This window comes from Anoplolepis gracilipes, chromosome 2 (assembly GCF_047496725.1).
Source record: "Anoplolepis gracilipes chromosome 2, ASM4749672v1, whole genome shotgun sequence".
NCBI classification, from domain to species: domain Eukaryota; kingdom Metazoa; phylum Arthropoda; class Insecta; order Hymenoptera; family Formicidae; genus Anoplolepis; species Anoplolepis gracilipes.
Window position 1 is genome coordinate 20,498,181 of NC_132971.1, and position 17,853 is coordinate 20,516,033.

The following is a 17,853-nucleotide window of genomic DNA, read 5'->3' on the forward strand; positions in this document are numbered from 1 at the left end:
TAGTTTTATTTTCGCCTTGAATTTCATTCCAGACAGTTGCAACGCTACCGGTAAATTCGTTTAAATGCATTGTCTACTGTGTAAAATAGTCATTAGACGTGACATGACACACTAATTGCAATCAGCTACCTCGAGTAATTAGCTGTGACTGTGCGAATGAAGGCACAATGTTATCGACAAATCAATTTGAAATTCAATGAGGTAAACAGTAAAATATGTAGAATTGATAAAAGTACGAATTACTGCCAATTGAAAATGTATTACTGTCAATTTAACGAGAAAACAATTAAAAATACATAATATATTATTTTAACAAATTCACATAATGTATCGATTGAACTGAAGTATCTTCAGTACTATGCTGTTTGCTACCACAACACAAAATTTTTAATTCTTGCTACTAATGAGCTAAAAGCAATCCTATAAATAGTAGTCATTGGTTTGATTTTGGGCGGAATATAAGCATTATATAAATCTACTTATAATTCGTTCAATACTTAAATATTCATACGTATTATGTAATATTGCAATTAAAACAATTATTGTATAAGAAAGTTTAAAATATCTTAAAAAGTGAAACCTCGTCTCATTTGCACGACAAATGTTTTTGAAACTTTCATTATAGTAGTAAGTATAATTCTATATGAGTTACAATATAAAATGTATAAACACATGCATATATGATATTTATTATCGGTTATTGTGATCTATGATTTGCGATAGAATGTCAAAATTAAAAAGAAATGCATCGGGAAGATTATCAGAGTCATTATGTCATCATCACGCAGTTCAAGCATTCAATGCTTACATTATATAAGAAATATTTAAAAAATTGTATACATATATTGTTATTATAATTTTCTTATATATCTATTAAATTATCGATCTCTTATGCGCTCTGTACATCTATAAAGCTACTTAAAATATCGCTCGCTTATCAAATGAGTCGAATCGGCAGGCCCAAATAATTGTTGAGAGAACAATACATTATCGGATTTCTCGTTCGCAAACGAAAATCCGACAAGCAGATGCTTCTTATTACGAAAAATGGCAATGCGTAAGATGTTACGATATTCACGGCATTCATGAAGACACGTTGAGGTTGACGAATGGAAAATCGCGACCGAGATTTCGAACTTGAGCTCGACAATTTACCTATTTGTCAGCAATTGCAGGATTTTTTGGAGCTTGTCGGTGATTGACTCAACGCAAAGCGCTCTCCATCTGTTGGATCTTGAGCGCCGTTGCCTCTTATAACTTGATCATTCTGAAGTATCTGAAGTAAACGAATTTTACAATCACATAATTATTAAGATAGATATAATAAAAAGCATGCAGCGAGACGTCAAGTGATAATAACAATCGTTTATCGCGAAATATACAGATTTAATATACAGATGTAGAGAGAGAGAGAGAGAGAGAGAGAGAGATGCTAATTTACATTCATTAGTTAATTATACATCATAAGTCGATCATCTCTAACGCAAAAGACGTCAATGATTAATCTGTCGTGCGTCATAGGGAGCAAAGGGAAAAACATAAGCATTTATATATGTATCGAGTCTTTTATATCTGTCAATTTTATTTTCAACTTTGAAACCATTTATTATTAAATAATAAATTATTTATAATCGCATATTTACTTTTACCAGATCTTTTCTAGATCCCTTACGCGTTTTAACTCGAAAGATATATTACTTACTTTGTTGACGAGAAATTTGGCTGCTTCCTCGATGTTAATATTCTCTTTCGCCGATGTTTCAAACCAGCCGGAAAAATTCTTCTCTTTACAATATTCATCCATCTTAGTGGATGAATTAACCAGACCTTCTTTTTGCTGATCGCATTTATTCGCCAACAAAACACACGGTATCGGCGATCCGTCAGGAAGTTGCACTTTTGAATCCAAGTCTTGTTTCCATTTCACCACCGCATCCAATGTTGCGCTTCTCGTCACGTCAAACACTATGAAAGCACCTACGGCTTCCTTGTAGTAAACTCTAGTCATATTTCCGAATCTCTCTTGACCTGAAGTATCAAAATCATTACACGCAAATTAGCTTTTATCAATTGGTATAAATGAAGTTAAATTTATGAACGTTAGATGCGATAACAGCACAAAATATAGTTAAGCTAACTAATTATAGAACTTTAAAAAGAGTTGTGTTCAAGATATCTAAAGCATTTTTCAAGTAAGCATCAAAAAACATGAAGTTAAACTCTAGTCATATTTCCGAATCTCTCTTGAACTGATTGTGAAATATCAAAATTATTACACGCAAATTAGCTAAATTTATCAATTGGTATTAATGAAGTTAAATTTATTAACGTTAGATGCGATAACAACAAAATATACTTAAGCTACTAATTATAGAACTTTAAAGAGAGTTGTGTTCAAGATATCTAAAGCATTTTTCAAGCGAGCATCAGAAAACAACAAGTTAAAAGCATATATGACGCGCATGGAATATTAAAATGTTAATTTATCTGTCACGAGTATTATGTTCCATTATGTTGGCGATAAAAAGAAATGTTGTAAGAGATGAGTTATTACTGACCTGCGATATCCCATAACTGCAGTCTAATAATGGTATGTGGATCCCAGTTTAGCACTTTGAGCGCAAAGTCGACGCCAATCGTCGCGCGATAATGTTGTGAGAAGAATTGATGGACGTATCGTTTGATGATAGACGTTTTCCCCGCCCCGAGCTCGCCGATTACTAATATTTTATACAAGTGCTCCCGTTTCTCGTCTACTCCGAGATTCGATGCATTATTCGACGACGACTGAAACAGTAAAATAAAATATAATAAATAAATTAGAAAGCAGAAAAGTTTCTTTTTTTCAAAAAAAAAACAATATGTCTTTCTCGAGACACACATCGCTTTTGATTTCTCCATTTTTTTGTACATTAATTTGACGAATAATAGCAGATTTTAAATACGTTAAATTTTAATATTTTATTAATCATGAAGAGATGGAAGATACATAAATTAATCACACATATTATAATTTTATGAGCGAAAATACTTGAGGTACAGGAACTTTCAGCCACTTCCACTCTTTTGGTTGTACTTTCCACTTGCCGAGACCGAACGTCTCTAAATTTCGCCAAATTTTTAATTCCACGTCCATATTTACGCGTGACTTTCCGCAGACTAGCGATGCTGCGCTCAGAGAAATAAAGACAATGAATGCTCTTACGCTCTTCGCGAATGATCTTACTGGTACAGCTCACGCGAATGAAATGGATTGACAATGAGTCGTAACTCATGACGTGTGAGAGGATTATCCCCGAGTGTGCAAACTGCATCGGGGGGACGGAGCCGCAAGAAAGTTAATAAATACAATATAAATACAATAAGCCTTCTGCATCTTAATAATTAGATTAAAAATCTATAAATTGGTCAAAAAACGTAGCTCTTTTTTTGAATATTCTCTTGTGCTTATAATTCTTCGAAAATCATGATCATTTTTATATTTGTAATTTGTAAAATATAAATATAGTTTATGATAGACCATGCTACCCATGTAATTTGAAACTTCGCAATACATGATATTCAAAGGGATAGAAAGTGAATCAATATCGAGAAGATATTGCGTATCACAATATTTGTCTACGTCATAGAGTTAGTATAAGATATCTAATCTAATACATTCGACATAATAATAATAAGAGTATTAAGTGGGTTCATAAAGCATTTCTTGAATGGATATACAGTCGGACCTCTTATCCTACGACATTTTCGGTCCGGAATCTTCCCCTTAAACCTCTGATCCTACGACAAAAATTTGAGAGTGGAGGTATAATTCCCCTTTCGCGGTCGTAGCATGAGAGGATTTTTTGTCGTAGGATAAGAGGTTTCGTAGCATAAGAGGGCCGTAGGATAAGAGGTCCGACTGTAAAACATTCAATTTTGATGAATGAATATATACGTACATATATACTTATATATATGTATACATATATTTAAAGTGAGAGTCACGAAAATCTGACGATTTTCAAAATAAAATAAATAAATGAAATATAACTTAAATATTTATTTTTTGTCAGATAACAATAGGATATAAAATACTATCAGTATATTACTTGCTTTTATTTATTTTTTTTAATTAAAAAAATTGTTTACATTTGCTAAATATCCTTCGCATTTATTTTTGTACACCGCTGTTTGCACCATACTCAGTCTAGTATAGTTATAATTTTTTCCTGTAGCTTGAGTTTGTTAATATATAAAAAAAAATAGACTGAAGCAATGTAGAATAAATTTGAAGGACATTTGATAAATGTAAATTTTTTTTTAATTTAAAAAAATTAATAAGACCAAGTAATATATTCAAATAACATTCCATATATTATTATTATTATCTGACAAGAAATAAATATTTAAGTTATATTTCATTTATTTATTTCATTTTGAAAATCATCAGGTTTATGACTCATTCTACATACAAGGCATAACCAGATATCCTTTATGTAAGCGGATCTCTCTTTCCTCAGCGAAAATTTGAAGCATCAATAATTTTCGAGTTATAAACGATTGAAAAAGATGGGTTTTTGGCAAAATTTGTGGAGTTAAAAATGTAAGAAAATCTCCTAAAAAATTCACTCGTCAGTATAAAGCTTTGACAGAAATCTATTAGTCACGACTGTCGTTCTCGTAATTAGACGTTATTCGGGTGTCTCTTGAATAATAGATTTCTGACAAAGCTTTATACTGACGAGTGAATTTTTTACGAGATTTTCTTACAACAGATTAACATAATTACAGTCTTGAGTTAATTTCAGGTGGGGCTTATTTTAATAAAATTTTAATTTAAGATTTAATTATAAAAATATGTAATGACAAAAATTAGAAGTTTGCAAAAGATGACCTCCTTCAGTATTTTCGCTAAGGAAAAATCGTCTCCAAATTGATCGAAGAATCCACTTATTATAAAGATGTCTAGTAATTACGATACCCCCTGTATAAACATGGTAAAAATTTTACATTTTTGCTCGTTTTAGATTTTCTTAAAAAAAATAAAAAATAAATTTCACGTTGATTTGTTTCTATTAGTAGTATCGATTAAATAAAATTTTACTTATCAGATTATTATGATTGTAAATGTGGAATAATTCATACGCTATCTTATTTCCAACACGATAAAGTTGTATCATACACTGGCATAACACTTTTTTCATCGTGTTTTTTAATTCAATATATTACTTGTAATGTATTGCAAAATCAGGGGCGTTAACGGAAGACAACTCTACCGGAGACGTCGTTTGTGTCCTAGGTGTGATGGACCTCACCTGGCCAGCAACGGCTCCCATTATGGCAGAAGGAGATTTACTGAGGTCATCCATATTATTGTAGCTTTCTGTGTAATCTTCCTCGATGCTACCTAGGTAACCCAATCCCGTTTCCTCGTCGAGGGCACTTTCAAAAGAGAATGTGTCGAACGTTCTCACGCTGATCTGTCGGGCTCTTTTTTTCTTTCGTTCCTCTTCTCCCTGCTCGTCGTCTATTGTCAAGCTACTCGTCGTGTCTTTTAAAGGAGAATCCTTGGACAAAGTATCGAAGAAGCGTCCTTGAAATATCGCTCGTTTCTCTTCCAACAATGACAACTTCCGGCGTACCTCGACAGGCGACGATGTCACACGTAAGTTCGAGGAATCCGGATCGGATCTTGCTCCCGTCTTGATCGCAGCATCCTCAGCAAGTTTCGTCTCGCTACGTTCCGGCCAGCTCGACAACGCATAAGGAAGCGTCGAACAGCATTGCGTGTCGGAACGCGAGACTTGGCCTTGCTTCTCTTGCGGATGCTGTGCGGTGTCTGTGCAAGAGCAAGGAATTGGAGAAGAATTTGCAATTGTTATTGAAAAGACGATTATCGTGTTTCGACTTTTCGAGCAATTTTAAATAAGTTTCAGTAACTATAATATTGCTAATTTTTTACTATTGTTGCAAGCAATTGCAATGCATTCCAAGTGATATATCGCGAGATAATTGAATATAAAACAGAATGAAAAAGATAAAAAGTAAAAGAGCGACGCGTTCAAAGCATAAGTATAAAAGAAATGAAAATAAAAATCTGTCAGAGTTTATTAAAGCACGATGTAACACAATAAAATATTTTGATCGATAAAAATTGCATATTGTGAAATTCAATTTTTCAGTTTTAATTTGCAGATTTTATTCGTAACGTCCTCGTGATATCCGTGCAAGGCTCACCCTGTTGAACGAAGCTCTTGATTACCAACGGTGTTGTATGTTGCACTACAGTGACGGCCTTCGTTGGTTTCTCAAGCAGCTTTTCTGGTTTCTTAAGCTCCCTCTTCGTTTCCTTTTCTCTCTCCGAGGTGTTATCGTTCCCCTGTCCCGGCTTCCTCATCGACTCGTTCGGCTGAACGGGTGATTCTTGCGGGGACTGACTTTGCGGTCGACTACTATCACCACCCTCCAGGGTATGTCGCGTCTCTTGCTGTTCCGAGGACAGACGAAATTTGTTCAAGCTCAGTTTGCGCACCAGCGAATGCGACTTCTTCTTTTTCTTTTTCTTCAAGATTGCAGATGCTGATTTCGGTCCCTCGAGCTGCTGTAATTGCTGTTGAGATAGCTCTGAAGCGGAAGAGGATCGCGAATCAAGAAAAATAGCCCAGCTTCTCGAAAATTATTATTTTCCGATATAAAGGAAATCTTGGGAAATGTTTGATTTTAATCGCTTTTTAAGATTAAGAATCCTTTTCTTAAAAATCGAAAGAGATCAAAAATTAAAAAGTTTGAAAAAATAATTACAAACAGATATAAATAATTTCATAACACGATTCATCTATTCTTTGCCTACTGTTTAAGTATCTCACATATGTGCGCGACACAAAGCGTAAAGTTTTCGAGTACACTGGGATTAACCTTTGTCATCCTTTATTTCGACCTTCCTCAAGGAAGTTTTGTCATCCTGTTCCGTGTCCCCCTCGCAGAACGAGTCGGTCTCGCGTGATTTTTTCTTAATCTTAAATATACCACCCTCGCGGAAGCTGCTCTTGAATGCACCGAATTTGCCTTTCTTACGGTCGTCCGTGTTAATGTTGGAGAAGAGGGTCGCGACGCCACCGCTGCTGCTGGTCAGAGTATCGAGACTGGAGTTACTGCCACCGGTGACATATTCACCGGAAGCGCCAACCGCGGTAGGCTTCTGCTTTTCCTCGTCCGACGAGAAGCGCGCGATTATTGTGTCGGGCGAGCTGCCACCTTCGTTCGTGCTCTCGTGAGCCATAATCGCGTCGCGAAAAGGAAAGGAAAGTAGAGAATTCGAGGGTGTGGGGACCGATGAATAGGCGATGAAAGAAAGGGACGACAGATCAAAGAGCCGTCTCTTCGCTTCGCTGTTTCCTCGTTTCTTCTGTCTCACTTCGTTTTATCAACTTTGTCACTGCTTGGCTTCCTTAGTCGCTCATGGAAACCTTAGAATAACGCACCGGTTTCGATCGGTCGCGAACGAATAATCTGCCTTATTCTCCCTTCTTCTCGTCTTTTTAGACAGAGATTCTTTCGTCGCGAATCGTCGCAGAACGAAGGAAAGAAACAGAGAAGCTTGAAGGCCGAATGAAATTTCTGACCTCGTAAATATCAAATTATTTAAATTTAAATTATCGAAAATGTTGATGAAATTGTTAATAGATTCCACTTATAAAAGTGGAATAGTAATATTCTCAATTAGTTTGCTTTTCCTTTATAAAATATTAGATAAGTATTCCGAATAATTTTTAAAACCAATAATATTAAAAAAAATTAAAGAAATTTAGATAATTTCCAGAAAATTTGTTTAGTGTCACAATATATTATGATTATTTTGCACCATCACTGAATAAATATTGTCTGTTTCTTGCACTGCATTAAACATTACATTAACACATGTGACACAAATCACTTTGCGAAACACTAATTAAAATATTGCATTTCAGGAGAAACTAATTTTAGAGTTTTAATATAATGAATTAAAAAAAAAAAAAAGATTTATATATTACTAGAGAAAGATAAAACTATATAAGTGACCGAAGAAACTGCGTAAGCCCAACGGTGTCCTGAATCGCACTAAATGTTGATATAAAAATATGAGAAGTCAAAGGGGGTGGGGCAAGCAAGTATCCCCCACCAGACGAATAATGTGCGTACGAATGCGTAGCCGGTGTTTCGCCTTCTTTTCAACGTATGAAAAAATATGCGTGTATGTATACGTATGTAAACCAGTAGGTATCTATATGTACTTTGCACGTACGTAATCTGACTTTAAACATGTACGTAGATCGTGTACGTGTATCTCATACGAGATTTTATCCGTTTCAGATGGTTTCTGCTCGTGTATGCGAGTATGTGGCTCGCCGCAAGTTCTCCTTTAGGTGTCAGACTGCACTACCGCGCGTAATAGACATATTACGTAAGATTCGTTATACGATAGTGCAATGATAAGAATAAATAGTGTAAATATAAGAGAATTAATCGGCATATACTTATGTGCGACAAAATAGTGCGTTGCGCAGTGAAATGGCGTTCGCAGTTTCATCATTCAATTTATCTTGCAGAAATAATTTGACGCATCCGTCAAAAATTTTTAAACGGCACTCGTTTGGGTTCAAATCTTCCAATTACTCGCGCAAATAAGACTAACCAGCTCGATATATTGATTGATAGAAAAATCGGAGAGAGATATGACCGCTTTTTGATTCTGACTTCGCATTTTAATGCGCGTCGAACGATTATAAAGCATTCGATAGAATTTGCGCGTCTCAAAGACGCATTTGATCCTCTAATTAAGCTGCGCTTTCTTGCATCGTTATTATTTATTTTATTAATTAGTCGAGTGTGCGACGGATTAAACCGCTGAAGAAATAATGTCGTTAATGCTAAGATTAGAGGGAATTTTTCAACTAGTAATCTTAATTGACGATTACGCGATTAAACGCGTGCATTTTATTTTAGTATGTCATTAGTTCTTCTTCTATACGTCGTACGAAATATTTCTATATTTCTATATTTATCAAAATTGTCATATATTAATTTTTAAACTTTGGTTATAAAATAATAAAAGCATATAAACGAATTTCGATTCGTTTCATTTTAATATAAGATAAATATTAGAATATAATATACATATATTTAAAGTAATAATATAGTTGGTAATTATTTGCAACAGAGTTATAAGATTTTTATTCATATCTCCTCATCTGCAATTAAATAATAAGGATATCGTTCGTAGTTAATGTGCGTGAAATGAGTCATACGTGCCTTCGCAGTGTAATGACTCCAAACAATCGTACAGTGAAAATCATCAAGCGTGATTCCTAGATCGATGATCATCGTCGATTATAGTCACCAAAGTCATCATTTTATTTATGTATTATATGGTGCGCGTACACACGCGCACAAACACGCACACACACAATGAAATAGTTTCTTTCTATAAAAAGTATATATTGTATAAAAAGAAATGACAAAACATGGTCAGGCAAACTATCGAAACAAATTATGGGTATAGAATGACACGCAAAGGAGAGAAGTAGTAGAACACCTTGTTAACAAGTTTAAGTATATTCGTGATGTTTTTGTACTCGTAACATGTAGTTAAAAGAAAACTTTTTTTGTAACATATTATATACATCACGATTATATACCAGTATACATTTTCACATCATTAAAGCCGAAAATAAAATAGACTTAAGGGGATCCAAAAGCTGTTCTATATTATCGACCAAAATTTAATCTAACATGACAATATATTTGCTTAATATAAAAGTTTTGCAATTTATACACACAAAATAAGATAGGTTTCTGCTAGGAATTGCATGAAGGAATATTTGTGACCTTTTAGAAATGACGTCTGACGTGAGTTTGTGTTTCAATCTCGCACACTCACAGATGCACGAGAGTAATTTTTTGCAAATTTGGAAAATCTTTTTTACTAGGCTTCTAAAGTCATTTCCAAAAGTTTACTAATATTCTGATATGTTATTCCAAACGCAGACGCTATATCTCTTGCACGAACATACCGTAGAACTTTTTATATTAAATAAATATTGTTACGACACGTAACTGTCATCTTTTAGTTTTTTATCATTTTTATATGAAATTATTAGCTCCCGCTTGTTGCTTTTATAAGTACTTTAATTGTGGAGAAGGATTTATCAATTCTTGTAGCCAAAAAAAAGATTTTCAAAATCTCTAATTCATGTTCTGTCGGTAATTTTGGATCCCCTTAAAAGAAAGAGAGAGAGAGTCAAACATTGAAAAATTTAAATAAAATTTTCAATAAAGTTGTTGAGAATAATAATAAATTTTTTTTTGTAACATGCAGGATAGGAACAACAGGAAGAAGTTAGATTCTTCCTGTTATGTACTTCCCATATGACGTAATATTTTACGTCACGAGTAAGATCGTTCCGGTAGTTAGAGTAACGAATTATACATCTAATCTAATTGTAACGTCCCACAGTCGAGGCTGATCTTCTCGTGATAATATAACGTTCGAGCTAAGTAAGTCAGAGAAAGTATCTCTTCTCGATAATTATACCAACATGCACTGGAAAAAATATATCCGGCGTGAGGGCAACGTTTTCGTGAGAAATTCGCATTATGATACGTCGCGTGCGCAGCTCACACAATGACGAATGAAAAATCGAGCATTTTATTTAAAACCTAACCCGAGTCTTTTATTCAAATTTTAAGATACGATAAAAATTTACATTACATGCATGCATACCACCTACCTTTCTCGCGGCTCTAGCTGCCTCCTGTTTGCAATTTTCGCTGAAATTCATATTAAGATCGATATAGAGATGATTGTTGTTCAAGAGTAACGCAGGCGGCTCCATCGGTGGTGGATTGGCTTCCTTTTTGTGCCTCAAGCGTCTCTCAGTTCTCTCTTGTCTCGTACGCAGTACGAGCATCACATTTCGATCCAGCATATTTAATCCGATCGAGAATCAATCGGGAATGCGATGAAATTACTTTTTTTCACTTTGTAATATGTCCGATTAAATTTTCCGTAACACTGCACTACGAATCTAACACTGCATAAGAGTTAACGGCGCGACGCGATATATCTGTCATGAGATTGAAACTTTGTAAAAAGCAGCGAAAGACAGGATCGAGGATTAGGTTGAAAAAAACGTTCCTCGTTTTACATTATCGCGGCACATATCGGATATAATTTGTCGGTCCTAATTTGTAATGGCGACCTGCTCGGAGATGAGAATGCAATCTGTCTGCTATTTTCTCTCGTCTTATTGCGTTCAATCAAGTAAGAGAATTTGCCACAGTTTCGACGATGATGCGACGATCGGGGAAGGACTCGTGAACCGGCCGTAAGGGAACGATAGAACGAACAGTGTGTGCCAGATGAGTGCAAAGTCCCAGCATTTATTGGTTCGGATTAGCCCGGACGTTATCGTCTACCATGTTATCGGTGGGAGCGAGGCGCCTATAAAAAAATACTAGGCGCCTCGCAGACACGATCGCGTATTCCGATGCGTACCAAGTAAAGGAAGAAGAAGACGATACGCTTACCAAGATTACGACAAAGAAGAGAAATCCACGCACGCGACTCGGAGCACGATTCGCGGAGAGTCAATGACCTCCGAAAGTTCTAGGCGCATGATTTTTGTCGATTTGTCTAAAAAGGAGAATGCTTTTTATGATCTTCAATTCATTTATATTGAAATCTTTCGTTACCGTTATCACATAATTACACAAATAATATCGCAAGATTAATATACTTATATAAGCTTATTAATTTCTAGTGTTAATATACGCTCACGTATTAATTATTTTAGTTTAATAAAGAGTTTATAATTCAAAATTCTGTGTAAGAGAAAAAGGATTCATCCTGCATTTCTAATGAACGCGAAATCGATCGCTCTTTTGTCAATCGCATCGGTCAATCAGGTAGATAGTTTTAAATAAGAACTCCGTTGATGTACGGTCCAATATATAAAATTTCAAAAAATTATCAACGTTATCGCTCGTCGACTAGTTTATCGCCTATTACACATAGAGTCTCGCCACTCTACTCTCTAGAAATATCGAAAGTGCGTCAATAGAATTATTTTCGCTCGAGCTTTCTCATTTCACAGAAGTAGAAGGGAAGTGCAAGGGGCGATCTCATATGACGAGAATAATATCGCTACAGTGAACGTAGTTGAACCTGTTTACATTCGACGATGAAACAAACCTGGGTTCCGCGGTTTTACCGCTGGAATTCTTTCGCTGTAAATCCTCGTAATCGAGTTACACCGATCTTGTGACACGATTACGTGCACGCATCGATAGATATGTTGTCCTTCGGTGGTCATTTCGAGAGAGAAATATAATACATTAGTACGACAAAGTATATAAAATGATATTGAATACCACGTGTATTGCGTATCGCAAGTAAAAATATTTAATTAAATGTATTATACATGTATTATAATGTAACAAGAATGTGCGGTAACTTATGTACAATACATTTTGATAATTACACTCAATAAACGACCAGAGATGTACCAAATCGATATCATGTGATAAATAAACATGGAAGACATCGGAGATTAAAAAAGGGAAACGATGTCAAACGATATCTATACATATTCGGAATGAGATGGAAAATCGTACGTTACGTTACGTCAGCCAGAATTAGAAATATAAAATAATCTCTATCTATTTAGACGCGTACAAATGAATGTAATGATAACTGATATTATAAGAAAGAGATAAACGTTATACAATATCTCATGCGCGTTGGCGCCAAGAAGCCGATATTATTATTTTGATTCGAAGGTTCACGATTATCATTTTATTCATATATAGAAATAATTAGATGGATAATAATTAAATTAATATAATTATTATTATTAAATATAATTATTGCTATAATTATTATCATATAATTAAATTATTTTACAAACACAACTATAAACTTGGTAATAAGAGCCACGCGAGGATGTTGATGCGTACAATTTTTTCTGCGTAATATTTTTTCTTGTCTACATCTCTCGAAGGGGGTAAAGAGGGGTTATAGAATTTTCAAAAATGAGAATCTATTTCTTGGTGAAATACACCAAGTAAAATATGTGCTCTGTGCACGAATCAAATTTCGCCAAAGAATTAATTTCTAAAAAAAATTTTACGCAAGTTTATAGTTGTGTTTGTAAATATTTGAGTCTTATATATTTGGAATTATTAAATTATTTTAATTATTATTTTATTACATATGTACAGTGTCGCAATTAGCCTGCATTGTGCCCGGTGCGAGTTCAACACTTTATATCTCTTTTGGCAAATACTTATAATAAAAAACTGAAACTTTTAAACTAAAAAGGAACGTTACGTAAATATTTATGAGAAATTTTTTCAATTAAAAAAAATTTTTATTTTATTATCTTGACTACACCTAATTAAAGTTTTGCGCCCGGTGCGGGGAAACCGACGGCATCACTCTAGTTACCAGCATTACAAATATATTACAGTTATGATATGTAATTTTCATGAGACAAAGATAGTATCTTTTTTACAGTAATAATAAAAAAAAACAAATTACTTAAATCTATAAATTATTTAAAAAGAGAAGAATATTTAAATAATTTATATTCAAAAATTGATTCAATTTAATATTATATTCATATTTATATAATCATATTAAGGATAAATTCAAGTTATACATTGAACATGAACTTAAAATAGAATTGAAGAATTTAATCTAACGTGATTAAATTATTTACTTGTGTTGACCACTGACATCTTTAATCTTTATTAAGGTCGATATAGAGACGCGGTAAAGATATCCACCGAAAAGACAAACTCTACGTGATGCAACTGCAACATAATGTGTTACAATATCTTATATGTTATCATAATAATTATTAATAAGTACAAATGAAACTTGTATCTACTTTATGTAACAAAATGTCTAAATTCGAATTTTTACATTTTGGTTTTCATATGGTAATCTAATAAGAAAAAAATTCATAAAAAAACTATATATATATATATATATATATATATATATATATATATATATAAAATAAACATAAGTTTTATAGGTATATTTTAGAAATTATAATTTTTATATTCACATCAATAGATAATTCATCTCTTATCTCTATAAAAAAAAGTATTTCCTCTAATATAAATAAGTAGTCTTCACATAATGTAATATCTGAGTTATAGACTTTGTTACGCATAACAGAACTTTTTTTATTTTAACTTGTTGCTAATTTCGAGAATCAGCATGACCTTTTCCCATCATTTAACGTAAGTCGTTTTATATCAATAATACAGATAAAAATTGTCGTCACTTGTACCATTCAGTTAATTGCTTGATAAAAGTTTGTTTTGAAAGAAAGAAATCATCAATTACATATCAAAAATATATAATCCAAGGTGAAAGGCTGATGAAACTATAGAGAGGGAATACAAAGAAAGATATATTTTACGAAAAAAAAAACAAAAAAAAACAGTAATCAAAAAGTTATAAATTTATATCGTAATTAATTAATTATAATTGACGTTTTTACAACAATATTTGAAGGAGAAGACGAATTCCTATTTTAATTACCTATTTTTAAATTTACGAGATGACGAAGCATTCGATATATTATTCGATTAAATGTTATATTATTTATACTCGCAGAAACAATTGCTAAATGCGCTTATGTGCCAGATCATCAATAGATTACAATAAGAGCAAAAGGATTATTTTATTTTTAGATACAATACATATGTGATGTAGCAAAGAATGTAAGCCAAGCTTACGAGAAAGGCAAATGGCACAAAACCAATTATGAATCGAGATTAACACGGTCATACTTAAATAAAAACGAGCAATATTGCTGCGACATTAACAAACATTTTTAGTTAAAAATTAAACCATAATTCAATATAAAAAGTAATACTTATAAAAAATATAAATTTAGAGAAAAGAAGAAATATTAAATAAAATAAAATATAACTTAATATCAAAGTCAATTATTTAACAAGTTACTAAGTGATCAAAAAATAATTGATTATATTCGATGAAATTATATTTATCAAAAAAAAAAAAAAAAAAATAAATAAATAAATAAAGGTGAAGTATATGTAAAATATCTAGTGATTATATTAAAATTGCAATCTTATAAAATGATAGACAATTTTAATTAATTGCAACACGACATTACGCATGAATCACGGGATCATGAAATGACGAATACGCAATGAAAGCGCACAGTAGCGAATTACATTCAATACTGAAGAAATGATAACGATAAGCAATTATATATATCGGCAAAATATTTGTTGAGCTTACTTTTTCAATAGATATCTCAATGATTCAGGGGTCGCTTTGCACTTCGGCTTTTAATTTGAAATTAAAGTAACTGTGTAAGTAACAGAAGGGAATTATACATAATTTTTGTATAATTAACTATGAATTTAATTTTGATAAACATGCACTTTTATCCAATCATTCACAGAGCTTTAATAAAAAGATATTAGTCTTGGGTCAATGTTATTTTTGTTTGCTAAAAGTCGAACGAATGCAGATCAATGTTGAAGACGTTCGCCAAAGATGTCCCAGTTGCATAGTGCTGTTTTACAGTTCGTAGAAACTATCTTACATTTTACATGCCAAGTTTTACGGCCGATCTCCACATTTCACGGACATGCGGTCAGTTCTATCAATACGTGAAATGGTTTTTCACTACCTATGTATTTTATCGTAACAAAATGCTACATTATTTAAAAAAAACCTACATACTTTTTTTTAAGAATATAACAAAACTTAAATTATATATAAATAGTATTAGATTAAACGAATATTGTTTATATTTTGTTTATAAAGAAACTTGATCAATCATACATAAAATTATGTTATGTCGAATGATTGGTAACTTTATCATTAAAAAATAAATTTGCTTGAAAATTAATACATTGGGAAAATATTGATATGAAAAGGCAATTAATATTTTACATGTAATAACAGATGGGCTGCGTCCTCGAAGGATTGCATGATATAATTATGTAGCATATTTATAGAAACAATTCGATCAAATGCATATTTACTGCATTGAAATAACCACATATCTGATATAATATCATCGTCGTATCATGGAATGAAACTCAATCTTTCAGAATGGTGAAGCTTAATCTCAAGAAAAAAATCTATGCGGTGAAATAGGATAATGAAAGAGAGACTTCGATATAGGTAGATATCGAGACTACGGTTTTTTATCTATACTGCAAAAGTTTGATGATAGAAAAGAAGATGGAATATTCTGATGATAATGAAAATAAAAATATTAATACTGAATTATAAATTATATATACGTTTTATAAGATACATTTTGCGTTTCTCTGTAGCCATCATTTAGCGTAGTATAATGTTTACAAAATAAAACAATAGACTACATCAACGATTATTGACTCTTACGACATCTTAGAAAAGAAATTTATGTAGATTCACTTTTTATTTCTCGGGTGAGTATAGAGATTACAAGAGATTTTCATATTCACACTCTCCCAATTTGGTAGCAATCTTGAACAGATTAGATAAATTGAACTTTTAGAAAAGATTATCGAAGCTGCTCGTATTGCTACGATAAAGTTTCCTTCGATAATCACGAAAGCGAGAGCGAGCGACTTTCATTGTACTTTCCAAGGATTAACGAAAAATAATTGAATAAGCAAGGTATTTGATCAACAATCACAATCACGAGATAACAAGCAATATATATATCAATGCTCGATAAAAGTTTTTTTTTCTGTTTTCATTGCCTTGAGAAAACTATACTTGTTCATCCTGAGTGATCAAAATTTTAACAAGCACCCGGTAGAAATCATCGATACTTGGATAAAGTAAATAATTACGTATCACGTGTGTGTGTGTGTATATATTCCTATCAAAAATATTGACGCATTGTTGAATTATCGAGATTTATATCTCGTGAGCTTTATATCCCAGGTAATCGACGAATCGATAACTAAATACAATGTGTTCTGAAAATAATATATTGATAATAAATCCAAGTGTGACATTTTTTTGCGATATGAAAAGATCAAACACAAGAGATCTTTCTCATCCTCATCGCTCGAGTTTCATTATGCTAATTATCACTTGTTTTTATATAGCAACGCAAATTGATAGTTTTTATTTGAATCGAGGGAGCGATCAATCATTCGCTTCGCGAACTTTCTTGTCGTTGACACTGTTTCTATCTAATCTAACGAAAGGATAAAAAAAACGCAAAAAGACTCGCTTAATTAATTAAATGCGCGAGCGTAATCGCGGCTATTCGAATGAAAATTATTTAAAACTTCTGCAAACCCTGTAGATATTTAGCCTGCGCATATCTTATGGCCAGATAGGGGCAATCGCCGCGCCGAGTTTAGCGCATTGCGAATTTGATTGCCGATATAAAGACGAAGGAAATCCGATTTTCAGATTCCACATCGTAAAATCGTGTCCGTCGTGCATTGACACGAGCAGAAAGGTCCTCAAACCGGTTGCCGCCATTCGATTTTTGAAAATCGGCGCGCCAAGCAGACAACACGCGCCAGTATATTAGGCGCGACATTCCGACATGCGAAATCGAAAAGAAAAGAATGAATTGACGGATGACACTCACCATTTGACGGGCGGGAGGATTCTGTCGGATTCCCCGATACTCTCGCAGCTGAACGGACTCGTATCGCAGCTTCTTCTTCAGATGCGAACGGGAACGTCTTACGACCGATATCACCACAGCTGGGCCCATCCGGCCATCTTGCCGTATATCAAAATGTGTACTACAGTGCGCAGGCGCACTTCACTAGTCGTTCCCGCTTCCTCCACCCTCGCTGCCATTGACGGCAATTGCG

General features: G+C 33.3%; 1 protein-coding gene across 5 annotated transcripts; it reads right to left on the reverse strand.

The window, feature by feature from the left end:
* Positions 1 to 585: 585 nt before the first annotated feature.
* On the reverse strand, positions 586 to 17,778 carry Rab32 (RAS oncogene family member Rab32). Of its 5 annotated transcripts, none has more exons than XM_072909913.1 (6): positions 6,898 to 7,736; positions 6,220 to 6,606; positions 5,259 to 5,821; positions 2,559 to 2,787; positions 1,703 to 2,028; positions 1,137 to 1,276 (listed from the first exon to the last, which is right to left on the reverse strand). In XM_072909913.1, the coding sequence occupies exons 1-6, from the start codon at positions 7,259 to 7,261 to the stop codon at positions 1,163 to 1,165; spliced, it is 1,983 nt and encodes a 660-aa protein (XP_072766014.1). In that variant the 5' UTR covers positions 7,262 to 7,736; the 3' UTR covers positions 1,137 to 1,162. The 5 variants fall into 5 exon arrangements, with proteins under 5 accessions (XP_072766034.1, XP_072766051.1, XP_072766043.1 ...); XM_072909923.1 differs by having other exon boundaries at positions 5,298 to 5,821; positions 6,898 to 7,732; XM_072909933.1 differs by lacking the exons at positions 5,259 to 5,821; positions 6,220 to 6,606; positions 6,898 to 7,736 and adding an exon at positions 10,749 to 11,389 and having other exon boundaries at positions 586 to 1,276.
* Positions 17,779 to 17,853: the final 75 nt, after the last annotated feature.